General features: G+C 46.8%; 1 protein-coding gene across 2 annotated transcripts in view; it reads right to left on the bottom strand.

Annotated features, from left to right (window-relative positions):
- The window catches only part of LMNB2 (lamin B2), an 859966-nt gene that overhangs the window by 612793 nt on the left and 226179 nt on the right, over positions 1-20994 (bottom strand). For both annotated transcript variants that reach the window (XM_044090624.1, XM_044090623.1), the window contains exon 4: positions 646-771. In XM_044090624.1, coding sequence (XP_043946559.1) covers positions 646-771 — 126 coding nt within the window. The remainder of the gene's footprint in view (positions 1-645; positions 772-20994) is intronic.

The raw sequence follows: 20994 nt of genomic DNA on the forward strand, positions 1-20994 counted from the left end.
CTTTAGCAAAACCTTGGGGTTTTTTTAGTTTCTTATCCCTTGTGATACCTATGGAGGTGGGTTTGTCTTTTGAGCCTTGCCTAAAAACAAGGGACCCTGATACTTTTTGCTGGGTGCCATGGTATCATTTATATCCACCTGAGCTACCACCAACTCAAGCAGATAAGATCTCTGTTCATCTCATCTAAAGTGAAGCACACTCAGGAGTGCAGCACCCCTCTTTATGCTGCACTGCAGTGTCAGTCTATCCAATGTGGCAATAGAACCCACAGCCTTCTGTACCAAATGCAGGTGGGCTACCTGTTATGCGACTAACATTCCACAAGTTAAAACAAAAGTTTATATTAGGGCACACCAAATGAAAACGAATAACTCTTCTTTGAGCTAGGTTCTACAGCTGTCACATAATTCTATATGGGCTCAAAGCAAGCAGACATTTCTAGACTACAAAATAAAGTGAAATTTCTAACTTATTTCATACGTTTACATACGAGAATGGCTGTTTAAAATCACATTAATTTAACTTCAGCAAACAAATTCTAAACATCAAACCAGACTCAAAGACATGTATATATATAAAAAAAAAAACTACAAAAAGCTAACTAGTTTTATGTATTCAAAAAAAGAAAATGGAATCTACTGTACCTCTTCACGAATATTTTTTGTGAATTCAAGCTCTTCAGATAAAGTCTGCAGTCTGTTCTCCAGGTCAACCCGCATAAGTGTCTCCTTCTCCAACTGCTTTCTAGCGACAGCATGAGCATCTTCAGCCTGAAAATAGATGGCAAGGTTCAGATGAGAAAACACTAGTAGGATCCATGCCCAGCTACATGCAGGTGCCATTCATCCCATTCAGTCTTTTCTAAAGGATGCGTTAAAACTTAACATGCAATGCCTGTACATAAGAATACTTCCATCATCCCATTACAAATGAAGGCATCCGGTTCTCAGGCTCAAAAGCAAGCAGCTGTTTCTAACCTAAAAGAAGAAAGCAAAATTCACAAACTTATTTCAAATACTAAATTTTTTTGTCAGTCAGAGGAATAATCCCAAACTTAATTCAGCTACAACCTGAGCTAGCAGCACAAACTAATGTGGACATATGAAAAGTACAGTTGTGCACACTTACCATAAATGTAGATGTTAGAGTGTATTCACTGTTGCAGTCATCACCTGTAGGGGGTTATCCCTGCTGTGGCAGCCTTCGGCTATCTCAAATACCAGAGTCAATGTTTTTCTGCCTCGGCTGCTGTCACTTGCTGTCTGACATCAGGTTGTCAGTGCTATTAAGGAAGACCAGCCAACGCCATTGTATCAGTTTTTCTTGCCCTAACCAGTCAAGCCCAAGTAGATATGGGTAAACTGGTCCTGGTGGCTGAAAGCCACCATTAGAAACTCATGCCTCCCTAAAGAAAGAAGATATAAGGGGGAAGGAGGGTGGAAAACCATTAAGTACAGTTGTGTACCTACCATAAATGTAGATGTTAGAGTGTATTCACTACTGCAGTCATTACACTTGAGTTATCCTGCTGGCAGGCTACCCGCAGTCGGCCCGAATTCCAAAGTCCTGGTCTGGCATCTGTTGCTGTCGCCTCTTCCCTGAAGTCAGTGCACCAGGGGTATAAAGGATGCAGCAGAAGTCATTTTCTTCAGTTTTTCTTGCCCCAGATGTCAGGTGCCCCCAGAAGGGTAGGCTAAAAACATTGCTTATAAAAAAGCATGCACTAAAATAAACATTACCTTCATCTACAAGCAAATACACTATATAGGTTGTATAGACTAGAGAAGTACAGATAAGTCCCAGCAAAGAAAGGGGGATGGTGGGTGGGTAACCTGGACTGCAACAGTGAATACACTAACATCTACATTTATGGTAAGTACACAACTGTACTATGTTCACCGTGTTTCACTGTTGCAGTCATTACACTTGGGTTGAGTCCCACAGCTGAGGTTGGGTGGCTGGGTCTAAACAGAATTAGGAGTGGCTATGAGGTCCTGCAGAACTGCAGTGGCAAAGCCTGCTCTGGATTTAGAGTAAAGAGGTAAGTGGTAGCACTTTGTAAAAGTGTGCACTGAAGTCCAAGTAGCAGCCTCCAAGATATCCTTGGTTGGTACTCCTCTGAGGAAGGCTGCTGAGGTGGCTGCTGCCCTGGTTGAATGTGGCCTAATGCCCTTAGGTACTGATTTGCTATGTTGTGAATAGCAGAAACGAATGCAGTGTCCTATCCATTTTGAAATAGTCTGCTTTGAGATAGTCTTTCCTTGTGATCCTGCAGCATATGCCACTAAAAGTTGCTCAGTCTTTCTGAAAGCTTTAGTTTTGTCCAAGTAGAAGCGTAGCTGTCTATGTATGTCCAAAATGCAGAAGTCTCGCCCTTTATTCTGGGGATTTGGTTAAAATGTAGGCAAATGAATGGTTTGATTAAGAGACACACAGGTACTACCTTAGGCATAAATGTTGGGCTTGTCCTTACAGAAACCCTGCCTGGATGGAAAATGATAAAAGGTTCCACAGCCATTAATGCCCTGTAATAGTAACTAAACACAGCGAAAAAGGAAAAAACAAAACACACCAAACAGCCAGTACTTCACCAGTAAATCCTTCTTTATTGTTCACGATCTGGTACCTCGGCAATTCGCCTTCAAGGATCACAACTCACTGCAAACACAGCAGTGAGATTATATATCATTAAATTTCAGACAATTAAGCAATTAATCAATTAATGCCCTGTAACTCTGAGACTCTTCTTGCTGAAGTTATTGCTATGAGCTGAGCTGTTTTCCATGATGAGAATTTTATGTCGGCTGTATTGGCTGGCTCAAAAGGAGGCAGTGTGAGCTTTTCCAAGACAAAGTTGAGGTCCCATGCAGGTATTGGTGCTCTTCTTGGGGGTCTTATGTTTTTGGCCCCTCTGAGGTACTGCCTTAGTAATGGATGTGAAAAAATAGGTGGGTCCGTATTGTAATGAGCTGAAATGGCAGAGTCATGGATCCTAATCGATGAAAAGGATAGGCCTTTGGTCCAGCATCTCAGTAAGGTATTGTAAAATCTGAGGAATATTTGGTACAAGCATGTCAATGCATTGTACCTGGTTCCAAGCACAGAATCTCTTCCATTTTTCTGCATATGCTTTTCTGGTGCTGGGCCTCCTGGCCTCCAGAAGAACATCCATAACTGCTTTGGAGAGAGGTGTGTCCTAAACGGTTACATTATCTGCCATGCAGCCAGATTTAGGGTTCTGAGTTGGCTGTGCAGTATCCGATTGCTTTGCTGGGTCAGTAAATGAGGTAGTATTTGAGGTAATGTCCAGACTGGGCCTTGAGACAAGCTCTTTAGGATTGGGTACCAGTGCTGGCGTGGCAAGAATGGGGCAATCAGGATCATTTTTGGCTTCTCTTGTCTGACCTTTAGGAGTACCTTGGGGAGGAGAAGCAGTGGAGGAAAGGCATATACTGTAGGTTTTTTCCAGCTGAATGATAGAGCATCCACTTTCCATGCTAGCTTGTGATAAGTCCTTGTACAAAATCTCTGTAGTTGGCAATTGTGAGGGGAGACAAATAGATCCATGCCTGGGCATCCCCATTTCTTTGTTATTATACTGAAGATTTGTGGATCTAGTTTCCACTCGTGTGGCTCCATGAGGTTTCTGCTTAGTTCGTCTGCCAGAGTATTTGTCTTTCCTGGCAGGAATTGTGCTTGCAAGTGTACTTGATAAGTCAATGCTGTATTTCACAAAATCATGGTTTGTCTGCAGAGGGGGTAGGAATGCGTGCAGAGGGGGTAGGAATGCGTGCCTCCCTGCTTATGTACCACATGACTGTAGTATTGTCAGTCTTTATCAGCAGTTGTCCTGGATGAAGTAAATCCTTGAAAGCTGTCAGTGCATTCTGGACAGCCAGCATTTCTTTTAGATTGATATGAAGATGCATTTGGCTTGTGGGCCATGTGCCCTGAATACATTTTCCTGTCATGTGGGCCCCCCAGACATAATCTGATGCATCTGTTGTTGTCTGCCTGGCAGTGGGTAAAGTGAAAGGCTGTCCCTTGTTGTGGTGACAGGCCTGTGACCATCGAAACTCCTGTTGCAGGCAGGGAATGATGGTAATAAGTTTTTCCGGGCTGTGACAATGTTGAGTCCAAACACTTTTTAGATACCACTGAAGTTTCCTCATATGCAGTCTTGCATATGGAATTAACAGAATTCAGGATGCCATGAAGCCCAAAGCCTGCAGAATTTTTCTTGCAGTTAACTGGGTTTTTGTTGCCAACATTTTGAAGAAAGAAGTCAGTTGCCTTTGTTTGTCTGGCGTGAGACAGGCCATCTGGGCAGTTGTATTTAAGCTTGCACCCAGGAATATTATCTCTTGAGAGGTACTAGTTTTGATTTATTTTCGTTTACTGTGTACCCTAGGCAAATTGGCAATCTTTTCAGAAACGCCAGATGCTTTAGTAGAATGTCCTTGTTCTCTACTTGAATAAGGCAGTTGTCCAAGTAGGGATATATCTGATTTCCTCTGTCTGCAAAAAGCAATTACTGGTGCCAGGCATTTTGTGAAGACCCTGGGTGCAGTAGATAAGCCAAAGGGCAGTGCAGAGAACTGGTAGTGCATTGAGCCAGCTATGAATCTGAGGTATCTTCTGCAATATTGTCTGATTGGGACATGCAGGTATGCCTCTTAAGTCCAAGGTTACAAGCCAAGCCTTCTTGCCCAGCATGGGCAGAAGCGGCTGCAGAGTCAACATTTTGAATTTTGGAATGTCCAGAAAAGTGTTTAGAATGGACAGATCCAGTACTGGTCTCCAGGCTTTGTCCTTTCTGGGTACCAAGAAAAGAAGTGAGTAAAATCCTTGTCCCTGCTCCTGTAGTGGTACTCATGTCCATGAGGGATGAAACTTGGTTTTGTGCCTCTGCCCATTGATTGTGTGGCAGAGCTGGCATGCCTTTTGCCTTTGGCAGGGTGTGAAAGTGGAACCTGTAACCCTGACACTATATTCAAGACTCATTTGTCCTGGGTGATCATGTGCCAGTTTTGTGAAAAAAGTACTAGCTTTCCCCCTAAGGGAGCGTCCAAAAGATAAGTGCTTGGTACTAGTAGAGGAAAGTCATTGGGACTGTTTCCTATAAGGTTGGGATTTGCTTCTCCGCTTTTGGAGGTAGAAGCACCTCATTGTTTAGGCCTGTATGAGCCTTGGGGCTGGGATCTGCCTCTTTGTGGCCTGACACTGGAAAGGACCAATTTTTTGAAGGCCAGTTCCTGCTAAATCTGGGTGGGTGTACCTATAAGAAATCCTTACCTGTCTGCATAGATTTCGCTTTATCCTCCATTTTCTTCAACACCTCTTCTGCCTTAACACCAAACAAAGTATCAAGCTGTAATGAAGCGTCTAATAATTTTGCTTCAACATGATCAGGCAGATTCTGTTCCTTTAACCAAGCATGCCTCCTAATCACAGGTTACAGCGGCCCTACAAGAGGCCTCCAAAGAATCAAAACCACATTGCAAAGTATGTTTTCCCACCTGTTCAGCTGCATGCAATAAATCAGTAAGTTATGTACTCACCATAACGTTAGATGTAGTCCATCGCGCCGCACATTCTTCACCTGCGGGTTCGGAGCCGAATATCTGCTCCGACTCGGCCTATTTACTAACTTGAAAGTCTTTGATTGGCTGGGCTAAGATGGCATCCCACAATACACTGCTCCACATCCCCAGATCTAGTTTGCTGCCAACAGAAGTATTAGATACATCACCCAAACAGACACACCCTTAACAACACGGTCTGCAACAAATTATCCAAAGGGACTCTGCAACACGAGAAGGACATGGTGTTCCTCCAAATTCCCCAGGCCTGGGTGACGGTGGGGGGTAATGAAGAATGTGAGGCGAGTTGGACTACATACATCTAACGTTATGGTGAGTACATAACATATTGATGTTATGTAGTCCTATCTCGCCTATATTCTTCACCTGTGGGACAGTGCCCCTAGCACCTACATCCTGGGTGGCTCAATGGAAAATACTCCTGAGCAGTGTAGAGCCAAAAGATGCTCTGACCCTGAACACCACATCCAATTTGTAATGGGAGACAAACGTGTGAGGAGAGGCCCACGTTGCAGCTGCACATATATCATCCATCGATAACCTAGCCTGAAAGGCTGTGGAAGTGGAAACCGCTCTTGTAGAATGTGCTCAGACTGGAAAGGGTAGATTCTTTCCCCCTGCCTCATAAATGAACGAGATACAACTAGCTATCCACCTAGAGACGGTGACCTTGGAAACCGCAGACCCCCAAGCGATTCTCTGAAAAAGAAACAAAGAGCTAGTCTGACTTCTGCCAATCTTTTGTCCTATGTAGATAAAAGCGCAGTTGTCTATGAACATCCAACAGATGAAACTGGTACTCTGCCTTGTTGGAAAAACTGGGGAAGAAGACCGGCAGTTCAATGGACTGATTAATATTTGATAAAGAAGCCACCTTGGGAAGAAAGCCTGGATTTGGTCAGAGACACTACCTTTATGGAATATCAAATATGGGGGCTTGACCGATAGGGCCTGGATTTCTGATACTCGTCTAGCTGAAATGATAGCCATCAAAAAGGCAGATTTCCATGTAAGAAATTTTAAGTCGCAGGAGGCCGCAGGTTCGAAGGGTGGGAGAGTGAGAGCCTGTAGAACGAAATTGAGGTCCCAGGGCATAACAGGTTGAGATACAGGGGGACGAAGCAGAAGAGTGCCTTTCAGGAATGCTTTACACAGTTCTGTGTGCCATTAAGCTAGGTTCATAAGCTACATGAAAATTTGAAATCACCGCCAGCTGAACTTTGATGGTGGCTGAGGCAGACCCTTGGTAAAACAAATCAGACCGAAATTCCAAAACAGAAACGATGGGGGCAGTGTAGGGGTCAATACCTCTGGACTGGGCCCATATTGAGAACCTTCTCCACTTGCTAGAGTAGATCTTCCTAGTGGACGGTTTATGAGAGGACGAAAGAATATGGACCACGTTTGGGGAAAAAATAGTACAGTTTTGTACCTACCATAAATGTAGATGTCCGAGAGGTATGCATCTGCAGTCCTAACATATGGGCTGTCCTGCCTCAGGCAGCCCTTCGGTCGGCCGGATTCCAAAGTCTGGGTCTGGCCTCGGCTGATGTCGCACTTCACCCGACGTCATAGCTGCTGCGAATTGGGTATAAAGGCATCAGCCGACGCCATTTTCCTCAGTGTTTCTTGTCCCAGATGCCAGGTGCCCTCTAGGAAGGCTAAATTTGGATAAATGCAAATGATTCCAAACAGTAGAGAGCAAACAAAAATAACATGTATATACATATATACAACAAATACACCATAATAGATTCCCCCAGCTAGCTACAAGATGGGCAAACACCCTAGGAGTACCACAGAGGGGAAGGAGGGTGGGTAATCCTGACTGCAGATGCATACCTCTCGGACATCTACATTTATGGTAGGTACAAAACTGTACTATGTCCTTCAAGGATGCATCTGCAGTCCTAACATATGGGTAGAATACCATAGCCAAACTGGGGGAGGAGGCACTAAAATCATTATGGTGTAGTTAAGATCCCTTGCAAAACAGCAGTTGCAAAACCTGCTCGGGATCTGGAGTATAAAGGTAGGTTATAATGCTTGGCAAATGTATGCACGGAGCTCCAAGTAGCAGCCTCTAGAATGTCTTTGGTAGCCACTCCTCGTAAGAAAGCTGTAGTAGTGGCTGTAGCTCTTGTGGAGTGAGGCCTGATGTTTTCTGGAGTTGTCTTTCCATGAAAAGAGTAACAAAATCTAATGCAATTTCCTATCCATTTTGAGATTGTCTGTTTTGAAATTGCTTTTCCTTCCATTCCTGTTGCATATGCTACCAGAAGCTGGTCAGTTTTTCTATTGTTCTTGGTTCTGTCCAGATAGTAGCGCAATTGTCTGTGCACATCCAAGGTATGTAGTAGTCTTTCCCCTCTGTTCTGTGGGTTGGGGAAGAATGTTGGTAGATGTATTGCTTGGATCAATGATACCCTGGAGACCACCTTCGGCATAAAAGTAGGGTTGGTTCTCAAGGATACTCTATCCTGGTGGAAGATAAGGAAGGGCTGTACTGCCATTAATGCCTGTAATTCAGAAACCCTTCTTGCTGAAGTGATTGCAAGCAGGAAAGCAGTTTTCCAAGATAAGAACTGTAACTCTGCTGTTGCTGCTGGCTCGAAAGGGGGAAGTGTTAACTTTTCCAGGACAAAGTTGAGGTCCCATGTAGGCAAAGGTGGCTTCCTTGGAGGCTTTACATTTTTAATTCCTCTCAGAAACTGCCTGAGTAGAGGATGAGAAAAGACTGGAGGATCCATGTTGTATTTTGTTGAAATTGCTGATGCATGAATCTTAATGGAGGAGTAAGACAGGTCATTGTGGAAAAGGTCTGCTAAGTATTCCAGGATGTTAGCTATGTTTGGTAATGATACACTTTCCCCTTTTGCTGTACTCCAAATGAGGTATCTTTTCCATTTGGCTGAGTAAGTCTTCCTTGTGGAGGGTCTGCGAGCCTCCAGTATAATGTCTTTAACCCTCTGGGATAATTCTGGGTTATTTTGTTTTATATAATATTCCAGGCGGCCAGCTGTAGTGTTTTCAAGTTTGGATGTAGGACCTTGAAGTTGTTCTGTGTTAGCAGTAAAGGAACTAGAGGAAGAGGCCATGCGTGTGATCGAGCCATACTCCTCAGTAGCGGGTACCAATGCTGCCTCGGCCAGTCTGGAGCTATCAGGATGATCCTTGGCCGATCTTCTTTGATCTTCAGCAGCACTTTGTGCATCAAAGGAAGAGGTGGGAATGCATATGCTGTCAGGTTTTCCCAACTGAAGGAGAGGGAGTCCACCTTCCAAGCTAGTGGGTGGGATGTCCTTGTGCAGAATTTCCTCAATTGGTGGTTGTGTGGGGATGCGAACAGGTCTATTTCTGGTAGTCCCCATTTCTTTGTAATGGATTTGAAGATGTCTGGATGCAGCATCCATTCGTGGGCATCTGTGGTAGTTCTGCTTAAGGTGTCTGCTAGTATATTTTCTTTTCCTGGCACAAATATGGCCTGGAGCTGAATGTTGAGGTTCAGGGCTACATTCCACAGGTCCATTGCCATCCGGCATAGAGGATATGAATGTGTGCCTCCTTGTTTGTTAATATACCACATGACTGTGGTGTTGTCCATCCTTATCAGCAAATGACCCTGTTGAAGAAACGGTCTGAATGTCTGGATTGCCTGTTTGACTGCCAGCATCTCTTTTTGATTTATGTGTAGGTTGAGCTGGTGTTGTGTCCATAGGCCTTGTATACACTTGTCCACCATGTGTGCCCCCCAGCCTAGGTCCGAGGCGTCCGTGGTGATAGTCTGGCTTGGGTGAGGTTTGTGGAAGGGCAGTCCTCTGTTCGACAGACAGGCCTGAGCCCACCACAGGAATTCTTGCTTCAGGCATGGAATTATTGGAATCTGAACTTCTAGGCTGTGCTTGTGTTGAGACCATAAATTCCTTAGGTACCATTGCAACTTCCTCATATGCAGCCTGGCATGTGGAACCAATATTATGCAGGATGCCATGTAACCCAGGGCTTGCAGGACTTTCCTTGCTGTAAGCTGGTTCTGTGTTGTCAATGCCCTGAAATAGAGTGGTAGTTGCTTTTGTTTTTCTGCTGTGAGAAAAGCCATCTGATTTGAAGTGTCCAATTCTGCACCCAAGAATGTTATCCTCTGGGATGGTAACAGTCTTGACTTTTTCATGTTGACTGTGAATCCCAGGGCTTGTAGTAGTTGTATAACTTTTTCCAAATCTTGTGTTAATTTGGTCTTGCTGTCCGCTTGTATCAGGCAGTCGTCCAGGTATGGATAAATCTGAATTCCCTGAAGCCTGCAATGAGCAATTACTGATGCCAGGCATTTCGTGAATACTCTGGGCGCAGTAGACAAGCCAAAGGGCAATGCTGAGAATTGATAATGCTCTGATCCTGCAAGAAATCTGAGGTATCTTCTGCAATCTGGTCGTATAGGGACGTGCAGGTATGCCTCCTTGAGATCTAGAGTCACCAGCCAAGACTCCTTGCCCAGCATGGGAAGAAGTTGCTGTAGGGTCAGCATTTTGAATTTTACAATGAGATACGTGTTCAGAGCGGACAGGTCGAGAAGAGGCCTCCATTGGTTTTCTTTTCTTGGTACCAGGAAAAGTCTGGAGTAAAATCCTTGCCCTTGTTCCATAGGTGGTACCTTTTCTATAGCTCTCATTCTTAGTAAGCGGTTGATTTGTCCTAGAGCGTTTGTTCTTTGGTTTGGTGGAAGGTTTGGCATTACTCTCTTTTTTGGTAGAGTGTGGAAGTGAAACCTGTAGCCTTTGTCTATTGTCTGTAAAATCCATTTGTCTCCTGTAATGTAATGCCAGTTTACGGAAAATAAGGCTAGCTTTCCGCCTAAGGGTGCTTCCAATTGTTCCCTGGTAGGCGGTATCAGAGCCAAGTCATTGTGTCTGTCCTGTTGAAGTGGTAGTAGCTGGATCTGTGGCAGTACTTCTCTGGTTGTTAGGCTGCCACTGACGTCCCCTGTAGGCCCCTCTGGATTGACCTCTGCCTCTTGGGTGCCTATTTGGCCCTCTCTGTGCTCTGGAGGTGTCTGGAAAGGACCAAGTCTTCGTAGGCCAATTTCTACTAAACCTCGGAGGTTGGACCTGTAAGAAATCCTTGACTGTTTGAACAGATTTTGCTTTTTCTTCCACCTTCTTTAGCACTTGCTGTGCAGGGGAGCCAAACAAACTCTGTTTCTCCATGGGAGCATCTAGGAGCCTTGACTTGACATGGTCTGGTAAGGTTTGCTCTTTTAACCATGCATGCCTTCTGATCACGGTTCCAGTCATAGCTGACCTAAAGGAAGCCTCCAGTGCATCATAGCCGCATTTTAAAGAATGATTACTGACCTGCTGAGTGTTATGTACCAAATCCTGAAGGGACTTACGGTCTATTGGTTCAGGAGAGGACAGTTTTTTATTTAGCTGGTCTAACAAAAATTCCTGATACTGGATAATGTGGAATTGGCAGTTTAAGGCCCTAGCCGAAAGAGTAGCAGAAGTATAAACTTTTTACCCCATCTCTAATGCTCTAGATTCTCTTTCAGAGGGGAGGGTTTTGGCAGAGGCAGCTGCTACAGCTTTGGGGCCCTGAGAAATGGTTTCAGGATCTGCAATAGGAGCCTTATACAAGTGAAAGTGTGTGTCCGGGACCCTGTAATATCTGTCGGGTTTGGCAGGGGCCGGGGGAAGAGAGTCTGGAGCAGTACAGGCATCATTAAATGCATCATCCACAACTGTTAGTACTGGAGGAATGGCTAAAGGCCTATGCTGTGGTAAATGTAAAAAGGTCCTAAGCCTTTTCCTTGAATCTGAGAAATCCTGGCCCTGCCATTGAAAATGCTCTCATAGCATGTAAGGTTTCCCCAAAAGAAAATTCCTCAGGAGGGGAGGCAGAAGGAATGGAGTCTTCTGCATCAGAATCCTCATATGGAGAATAAGGGCCTTCTGGAGGATTTGAATTTTCTGACTCATCCGAGGAGTAGTCAGTAGAAACTGGTTCGGGGGGCTCTGCTCTAGGCCTTTTCTCTGGAGGGGGTTGAGAGGCCCTGTCTGGGTGAGGTTGGGATTCCCTGATCAAGGAAATGAGATCTTCAGCCAGGCTAAGCATTTGGGAACTAGAGTAGGCCTGTGTGGGGTTTTAGCAGGCAAGGCCTTCGAAGATTTAGCTGCTTTAGCCCTAGAAAAAGCCTTGATGGACATAGAGGCAGGGGGCCTAGCAGCTCCACGTGCAGGAGTAGATATGTCTAAAGGAATAGTATCTGATAAATCCTGGGTGCCTGCTACAGCAAGAGAAATTTTGGTAGCAGATTCAGCCATGCTGTGAGAGGCCTCGGCTGTCGGAGGTATGCTTTCGGCCGAAGGAAGAACCGAGGACTCTGTTTCAGCCGAAACAGAGACACTCGCGGTAGGCTTAACCGTGGTTTCGGCCGAAACCGCGGACCGTGGGTGTCGGTCCTTTTCCTTACGCTTTTTAGCTAATTGCGAAGTCGGAGTCTCCGACGGCATTTTGTAAGCAAAAGCGGGACCAAAAAACTCCTCCGCAAACTCCGACAGACGTCTAAGTGTCCGTCGGTTGAAGGAAGCACAGGCTAGACAAGCTGATACGTCGTGGTCTGGGCCTAAGCAAGGAAGGCAGTAAGAGTGGAAATCCTTATGAGGTATTTGTTTCCCACAAGTTAAACAATTATTTACTTTTTCTGACATCGGCTGAGGCAAGAAAGAGTCCCCAACGGGGTACTTAGCTTTTTAGAAGTCTTCGGTATTAGAAATCTCTGGATCTGACCGACCGGCACTTGCAAACAGCTTCTGCTTCGGGCACCGCGCGGCAAGAAAGACTGAGGAAAATTGCGTCTGCTGATGCCTTTATACCCAATTCGCAGCAGCTATGACGTCGGGTGAAGTGCGACATCAGCCGAGGCCGGACCCAGACTTTGGAATCCGGCCGACCGAAGGGCTGCCTGAGGCAGGACAGCCCATATGTTAGGACTGCAGATGCATCCTTGAAGGACATCATGACACCTGGCTAAGGATGGAAGTGGAGTAGCCAGGCCGTCAGCCAGAGGGTCCCCAGTGAGGGGTGGAACTGTCCCGACATGCATGTCAGCAAGTCCGGACGAGGGTCCAGAATCCAAGGAGTATCTACAATGTAAGGTCGAAGGAAGGGGAACCATATCTGTCGAGGCCAGTGTGGCGCTATCAGAATCAACCTGCTTCCCAAGAACAGCGCTTTCTGAATCACCCTTGAGATGAGGGGAAACGGAGGGAAAGCGTAAAGTAGACCAGAGGGCCAATTGTGCGCAAGAGCGTCCCTGGGAGATTCCCCCGGTGCGGGGGGGGATCAGCAAGAAGTAGCTGCTGCATTTCGCATTGAGGGTACTGACAAACAGATCGCAGCAAGGCTGACCCCATCTGCTGAATATGCTTTCCACCACCCGGCGGTTCAGGGACCACTCGTAGGGCATAAGGATCGCTCTGCTTAGCCTGTCTGCAATCACATTGGTTTTCCCCAGGATGTGCGTTGCCACCAAGGACTATTGGGAAGCTATCGCCCAATTTCACACTCTCATGGCCTCCCTGCACAGAGGGTAAGATCGGGTTCCTCCTTGCTTGTTGACATGTTGTCTGAGTGTATCGCAATAGTCCCTAGAGGGAAGAAATCCTGAAGTGCCTGCAACGCAAAAAGCACTGCCCTCATCTCCAGGACATTTATGTGCAAGTCTATCTCGTGCTCCTGCCACGTGCCTTGGACCATCCTGCCGAGATAATGCCCCCCCCCCCTATCTGGGAGGCGTCCGTGGTCACCGTGGCTACCGGGTTGGGTGGTACAAACGGTTTCCCTACATTTAAGTTGTTGCTGCATAGCCACCAACTGAGGTCCTGCTTGCATTTGTCTGTGATTAAGATTGGATGAGATAGCGGTAGTCTTTGAAAGGACCACTGGGCGAATAGGAGCCATTGTAGGATCCTCATACGTAACCTCGCTAACGGGACCATCATGATAGTAGACGCCATTGTTCCCAGTAATTGAAGAATTAGCCTTGCCTTCACACGTCTCACAGGCATCATCGTACGAACCTGTTGTTGCAACCCCGTGATCCTCTCCAGTGGTAGGAATGCTCTCAATCGAATAGTGTCCAACTCTGCTCCTATAAATGAGAAATGCTGTGAGGGTATCAAGACAGGTTTTTTCCAGTTTATTGTAATGCCTAACTGGTGACAGACTGATGGTAGTATCTCTGTTTTGAAGTAGATGGTGGAGGCGGAGAGGAGCCAGTCGTCCAGGTAAGGAAGCACCTGGAATCTTTGACGTCTCAAGTGAGCAGTCACCACTGCCATGCACTTGGTGAATGCCCTGGGGGCTGTTGTGAGACCAAAGGGCAGGGCTCTAAAGTGGAAATGCCTGGCTCCCAACCGGAAGCATAGATGACATCTGGATGCTCTGTCCATTTTGATGTGGTAGTAAGCATCCTTCAGGTCGATGGAGCACATCCATACTTCTTTCCCCAACAATGGGAGAATCGACTGTAGCGTGACCATCCGGAATTTGGACTTGCGTACGTAATGATTTGGCCGAGATCCAAAATGAGTCTCTGGTTCCCCCGTTCTTTTCAGAACCAAAAAGAATCTTGAGTAAATCCCTAATCCGATCTGGTCTGGGGGGACTGGTTGGATGACTCCTTTTTCTAGCAGCTGAGAAATCTCTGATGCTGCTTGATCCCTTTGACTGGGTGGAACGTCTGGGATCCGTTTGACGGGAGGGGGTGTTGAGTAGAATGGGATGGTGTAACCTCCGGCAATTATCCCTAATACCCATCGGTCCTGGGTGATGTTGACCCAGGCTTCCAGGTACTGGGAAATTCGACCCCCGACTGGCTCCAGATAAGCACAGTCGGGCACACCCTGAGAGTATGGGGAACCATGAAAGGAATCTCGGTCCCCAGAATTGCGGGGGGCCCCCCTGCCTCTGGGGCGACGTCTACCTGAATACGACCCCCCCTCCCCTGCCTCGGGAGGGGGTCTCACCTTGTGCGGCAGGAAAGGACCTTTGTGATTTCTTGAACCACATATTTCCCCCTTGCTGAGCCTTGGGATAAGGTCTCGACGGGAGGGAAAAACAGACTCCCATGGCAGGCAAGGTCTTTCCCTCTTGCTCGCACCTGGTGAGGGTGTCTCACTTTGGTCCCGAACAAAGAGGAACCATCAAAGAGGGCATCAGTGAAGGAAGACTTGAAGGCCTCCGCAAAGTGACACAGGCGCAGCCAGGCTTGCCTCCTGAGAGCCACCCGTGAGCTAGCCGCCCTAGTCGCTCCCTAGGCCGCATACGAAATAAGTCGCATGGACGAGTTAGCGATGGAGTTGAGGGTAGAGAGCTGAGCGTTGACAGTCTGAGCCACCGCCTCAGGTACGTTACCCGCTAGAGTATCTCCTAACTCCTTAAGGAGATCTCTCTGGAGCTGCGTGAAATGAGACAAATAATTCAGCGACCGCAACGTAAAGGTAGCTGAAGACAGTGTATGCTTCCCGTAACGGTCCATAGTCCTAGACTCCTTGTTAGGAGGATGGACCGAAGAGGAAGACTCAGCAACTTCCTTCTGGTGACAGCCGCCACCACCATAGCATCTACCGGAACTCCCTTTGTCAAAAATTATTTTCCTTGGGGAACGGACAAAAATTTGTTGGGGTGTCAAGGGACAGGCTCCACAGAGTCAGAACTTTCCCACACCCTCCGACAAATCAGATAAAGGAGCTCGTCGAAGGGTGGCGACAACCAGGAGGCGGAGGGCTGAGCGCCAAAGCAAACTGATCTATGTCCGGGCTCCCCCAAGATTGTGTTATCTGCTGGAAAATGTCTGGGTGCAGCATCCATTCGTGTGCATCCATGATATTTCTGCTTAAGCTGTCCGCCAGTGTATTGTCCTTCCCTGGCACAAACTGAGCTTGTAGCTGTATATTGAGTTTCAAGGAAAGATCCCATAGATTCATTGCCAGTCTGCACAGAGGGTAAGAATGGGTACCTCCTTGCTTATGTACCACATAACTGTGGTGTTGTCTGTCCTTATTAGTAGATGGCCTTGATGCAGAAAGAGTTTGAAGGCCTCGATTGCATGTATCACTGCTAGCATTTCTTTTTATGTGCATGCGTAGCTCCTTTCGTGACCACTGTCCTTGGATACCACTGCCCTCAATGTGAGCTCCCCAACCTAGGTCTGAAGCGTCTGTTGTAATAGTTTGGGAGGTTTTTGGCTTTGTGAAAGGCAGCCCTCTGTTGGACTGGCTGGCCTGAGCCCACCACAGAAATTCCTTGTGAAGGCATGGAATGAGTGGGATTAAAGTTTCCAAACTGTGACTGTGCTGAGTCCATAAACTCCTTAGGTACCACTGTAGCTTTCTCATATGTAGCCTTGCTTGTGGAATCAGAAGAATGCAGGATGCCATGTAACCCAGGGCCTGCAGGATTTTCCTTGCAGTCAGCCGTTTGTCTTGTCAGATTCCTGAAGTAATCCGGTAGTTGACTGTTTTTCTTCTGTGAGATAAGCCATTTGGGTGGTTGTATCTAGATCCGCACCCAGAAAGGTTATTCTTTGGGATGGAACAAGTCTTGATTTGTGCATGTTGACTGTATATCCCAAGGCCTGTAGAAGATTGATGGCATAATTGAAGTCCTTTATCAGAGTTTGTTGGTTGTCCGCTTGTATAAGGCAGTCATCCAGATATGGGTAGATTTGAATCCCCTGGAGTCTGCAATGTGCTATTACTGATGCCAGGCATTTCGTGAATACTCTGGGCGCAGTAGATAAGCCAAAGGGCAATGCTGAGAATTGATAATGCTCTGACCCTGCAAGAAATCTGAGGTATCTTCTGCAACTTTGTCTGATAGGGACATGCAGGTATGCCTCCTTGAGGTCTAGAGTAACCAGCCAAGACCCCTTGCCCAGCATGGGAAGGAGTTGCTGTAGTCAGCATTTTGAATTTTGGCACTATGAGATAAGTATTCAGTACGGACAAGTCGAGAATAGGCCTCCATTGATGCTCTTTTCTTGGAACAAGGAATAGTCTGGAGTAAAATCCTTGGCCTTGTTCTGAAATAGGAAATTTTTCTATGGCTTTCATTTGTAGTAAGTTTGAGATTTGTTTCAAAGCCTCTGTCCTTTGATTTGGTGGCAGACCTGGTATGCCTTTTCTTTTTGGCAATGTGTGGAAATGGAACCTGTATCCGTTGTCTATTATTTGGAGTGTCCATTTGTCTCTTGTAATGTTGTGCCAATTTCTTGAGAATAAAGAAAGCTTTCCGCTCAAAGGTGCTTCTAATTGAGCCCTGGTTGGCGGAATCAAAGCAGAGTCACTGAGTTTGTCCTTGTGCAACAGTTGCAGATCCTCTGCCTGTCTGGATTGGAGGTTGCCATTGACTGCCTCTGTAGGAGCCCCTAGCTTGGCCTCTACCTCTGGCACGTCTGTTTCTGCCCCTTTGAAATCTTTCTGTGTCCGGAAAGGACCAATTCTTGGAAGGCCAGTTTCTGCTGAATCTAGGCGGTTGGACTTGAAGGAAATTCTTAACTGTTTGTACAGATTTTGCCTTTTCCTCAAATTTCTTTAGGACGTCTTGAGCAGTGGAACCAAATAACTTTTGCTTTTCCAGTGGAGCATCCAAAAGCTTAGCTTTAACATGTTCTGCCAGAGATTGTTCCTTCAGCCAAGCATGCCTGCGTATGACAACACCTGTCATTGCTGACCTACATGAAGCTTCCAATGCATCATAGCCACACTGCAAGAAATGGTTGCTAACCTGCTGGGAATTGTGTACCAGATCCTGAAGGGATTTACGGTCCAGGGGTTCAGAAGAAGACAATTTCTTATGTATTTCTTCTAACAAATACTCTTGATACTGTATTATGTGAAATTGACAATTTAATGCCCTCATAGCAAGAGTGGCAGAAGTATACACTTTTTTACCCCATCTCTCTAATGCCCTGGACTCCTTTGCAGAGGGGAGTGGGTTCTTAGTAACAGCTGCAACCCCTTTAGGGCCCTGTGAAATAGTTTCGGGGTCAGCAGAGTGGGCCCTATAAAGAAAATTATGTGTGTCCAGGACCCTGTAATACCTATCAGGCTCAACAGGGGCCGGAGGCAAAGTGTCAGGGGTCATACTAGAATCAGAGTATACATCATCAATCACATTTAAAACAGGAGGAATAGCCAAAGGTCTATGCTGAGGTAAATGAAGAAAAGTTCTTAGTCTTTTCCTGGAATCAGAATATTCCTGGCCCTGCCATTTGAAATGCTCTCTCAGAGTGAAGGGTCTCCCCAAAGGAAAGCTCTTCAGGAGGGGAGGCTGAGGGAATAGAGTCCTCTGCATCCGAATCCTCGTAGGCCGAATAAGCCTCCTCCTGGTAGTCTGAGTGATCTGAGCCAACAGAGGCCTCCTCTGAAGAAAGGGGATCAGGGGGATCCATCCTGGGCCTTTTGTCTAGAGGGGGTTGGGAGCCCCTGTCCGGATGAGGCTGTGAGCCCCTAATTAAGGAGATCAGGTCCTCTGCTAAAGTTAAAATCTGTGAACTAGAAGAAGGTCCCTGAGGAATAACTCTGGGAGGCATGGCTTTAGAGTGATTTGCAGCTTTAGCCCTGGTGAAGGCCTTAATAGACATGGATGCAGGCGGCCTGGCTGCTCCACGTGCTGGTGTAACTATCTACAGGAATGGTGTCGGAAGATTCCAATACACCAGTTTCGGAAGGCAATTCTGTGACCGACTCGGTAGGAGCCTCCGGGACCGAGGCTGTCGGTTGTATTATTTCAGGGTTCGGAAGTTCCAAGGACTCTGTATCAGCCGAGACCCTCGCGGTAGGCCTAGCCACGGTTTCAGCCGAAACCGCGGCCCGCGTGTCGGTCCTTGTCTTTCCGTTTCTTAATTAAATGAGATGTCGGGGTTTCCGACGGCATTTTGTAAGCAAAACTGTCCCCAAAAAAACTCTTCTGCGAACTCCGACCGACGTCTAAGAGTGCGTCGGGTTGAAGGCAGAGCAGGCAGAGACGTCGTGGTCTGGGCCTAAGCAAGGAAGACAAAAATCCTTATGAGGTATTTGTTTCCCACAAGTTAAACAATTAACTTTTTCTGACATCGGCTGAGGCAAGTAAGAGTCCCCAACGGGGTACTTAGCTTTTGAAGTCTTCGGATAGCGAAATTACAGGAGCTGGCCGACCGGCACTTGCGAACTGCTTCTGCTTCGGGCACCACGCGGCAATAAAGACTGAGGAAGATGGCGTCGGCTGACGCTTTTATACCCCAGGCGTGGTGACGTCGGGGAAAGGGCGACATCAGCCGACGCCAGACCCAGACTTTGGAATCCGGCCGACCGAAGGGCTGCCTGAGGCAGGACAACCCATATGTGATGACTGCAGATGCATCCTTGAAGGACATCCAAAGGGTGTTCCGAGGCATTCCCCCTCGGGTCCGACCGAGGAGACCCGTGTCTCGAACCCTGTGGACGGAACCGACAAGGTCGGAGCCGATGCGGGCACCGATAAACCCCGCTGGGGATCGGAGCCGGCGCAGGAATGTCCCTCAGAGCGGAGCTTACCGGCTTCGATGTCAAGGATGCGCTCGGAGGAGGAATAGCAGAAACAACCTTAAGAGCCAGCTCCGGAGCCGAGAAAAGTTTGGCCAACACTGGCGACTGTAGGAGCCTCTGCACCACCCTATCTACATCCAAATCGGAAAGCCTGGAGGACTTGGAGGAGATGGATGGAGACCTAGACCTCCTATCTGGAGAACACTGCATCAAACATTGGCGACCGGCTCCGGATGGGTTCCAGTACGATCGGAGCAGACGCAGACTCACTAGACACAGCTACCTCCTGCGGCCCCGATGACTGTGGAGCCGAGGAAGTAGAATCAACAATAGTGATTTTAGAAGGTGGCTCCGAAGCAATAGATGGAGCCGGAGACCTCTTCTTGGATTTGGAGGATTTAGACTTCGACTGGGAGCTGGGAACCGAACCTAAATCCTCCTCAAAGGACTGTTTTAGCAGTCCCTTTACGATTAATTTGTTTTTCCTCTCTTGGAGCACCCAAGGACTGAAGGCGTGGCAGAAACTGCACGACTCCTGTAGGTGGATGGCTCCAAGTCAGTAAACACAGTCCGAGTGTCCATCTGTGATGGACAACTTATAAGCACACTTTGTACACTTTTTAAAGCCCGAGGGCTTATGCTCTTTCTGCTCCTTTGATATTCTAAGGCCAAACACAGTAGCAGCCGCTACTAACAAAAGGCGGGAAACTGCTAGCACAGACCGAGAGTCAACAAAAAACACAAGAAACAACCAATGCACAGGGGAGAACCTCTAACTAAAACGGTTCTCAACTTAAGAACTATAACGCACCAAAACGACAGCCAGACAAACACCACAATGGAGGACTAGGTCCTCTAACTAAAATGGGCCTAGCCCGAGGGAAGTTAGGGATACCACAAAGCACAAAACACTCAACTCACAAAACACTAACACAGCAACAATAGCAATGAAAAGCTTTATTTTCTTTTTGATAATAATAATCAGCAAATTTTCCAAGGAAAAAGTTTAAGCAATATTTAGCCACAGCCAAGTCGAGACCACGTCCGAGCTCTACAAGAGGCAAACGAGATCTGGGGATGTTGAGCAGTGTATTGTGGGATACCATCTTAGTCCAGCCAAAGACTTTTGAGCTAGTAAATAGGCCGAGTTGGAGCCGATATTCGGCTCCGAACCCACAGGTGAAGAATGTAGGCGAGATAGGACTACATAACATCCTGCATTTCCTCATAGGTTCATAGGTTCATACTAGGCTATCTGCCCGAGGGCATTTAAGCCTAAGCCACATTGTTTTGTGTTAGTACACCCCTTTAGTATGGGGAACTATACCCATTATTTTTATGTGCTTGCTGTCGAGCAGTGACACTGGAGGTAATTCCTGGGGGGGTATATAGATCTCCCTCCATTGGTCAAGATTTCTCTCTAACAAGGGAGCCAGCGAGTGCTCTGCCTCACATGTACAGGGTTTTTGTCACAGCAGGGGTCTTTGGGTGATGAATCTACTATCCCTCCAGCACGCTGTGTAGCCCGTGTGTTTTGGTTTTTTAAGTCTCCGCCCTTGTGGCTCTGATGGATCTAGATTTTGAGGTGAAACATATTCATCAAATCTGGGGTTTTGACATGGCCTTGTATGTTGAGCAAGGTCACCTCTGAGCAGCGATGGCGACTGAATAGAGCTGGAGTTCTCTCAGTGGGGCAGCATAGGACCAGATTTTGAGACCTTTTATCCTTTTGGTGAGAACTTTTTGGCCTTCTCAGCTGCTGCAAAGGCTCGGAGATACATTCGAAGAATGGGGCATTGTACATCATTGGTCTGATGAGTGA

The sequence above is a fragment of the Protopterus annectens genome, chromosome 13.part0 (assembly GCF_019279795.1).
Source record: "Protopterus annectens isolate FY-2018-M chromosome 13.part0, PAN1.0, whole genome shotgun sequence".
NCBI classification, from domain to species: domain Eukaryota; kingdom Metazoa; phylum Chordata; order Ceratodontiformes; family Protopteridae; genus Protopterus; species Protopterus annectens.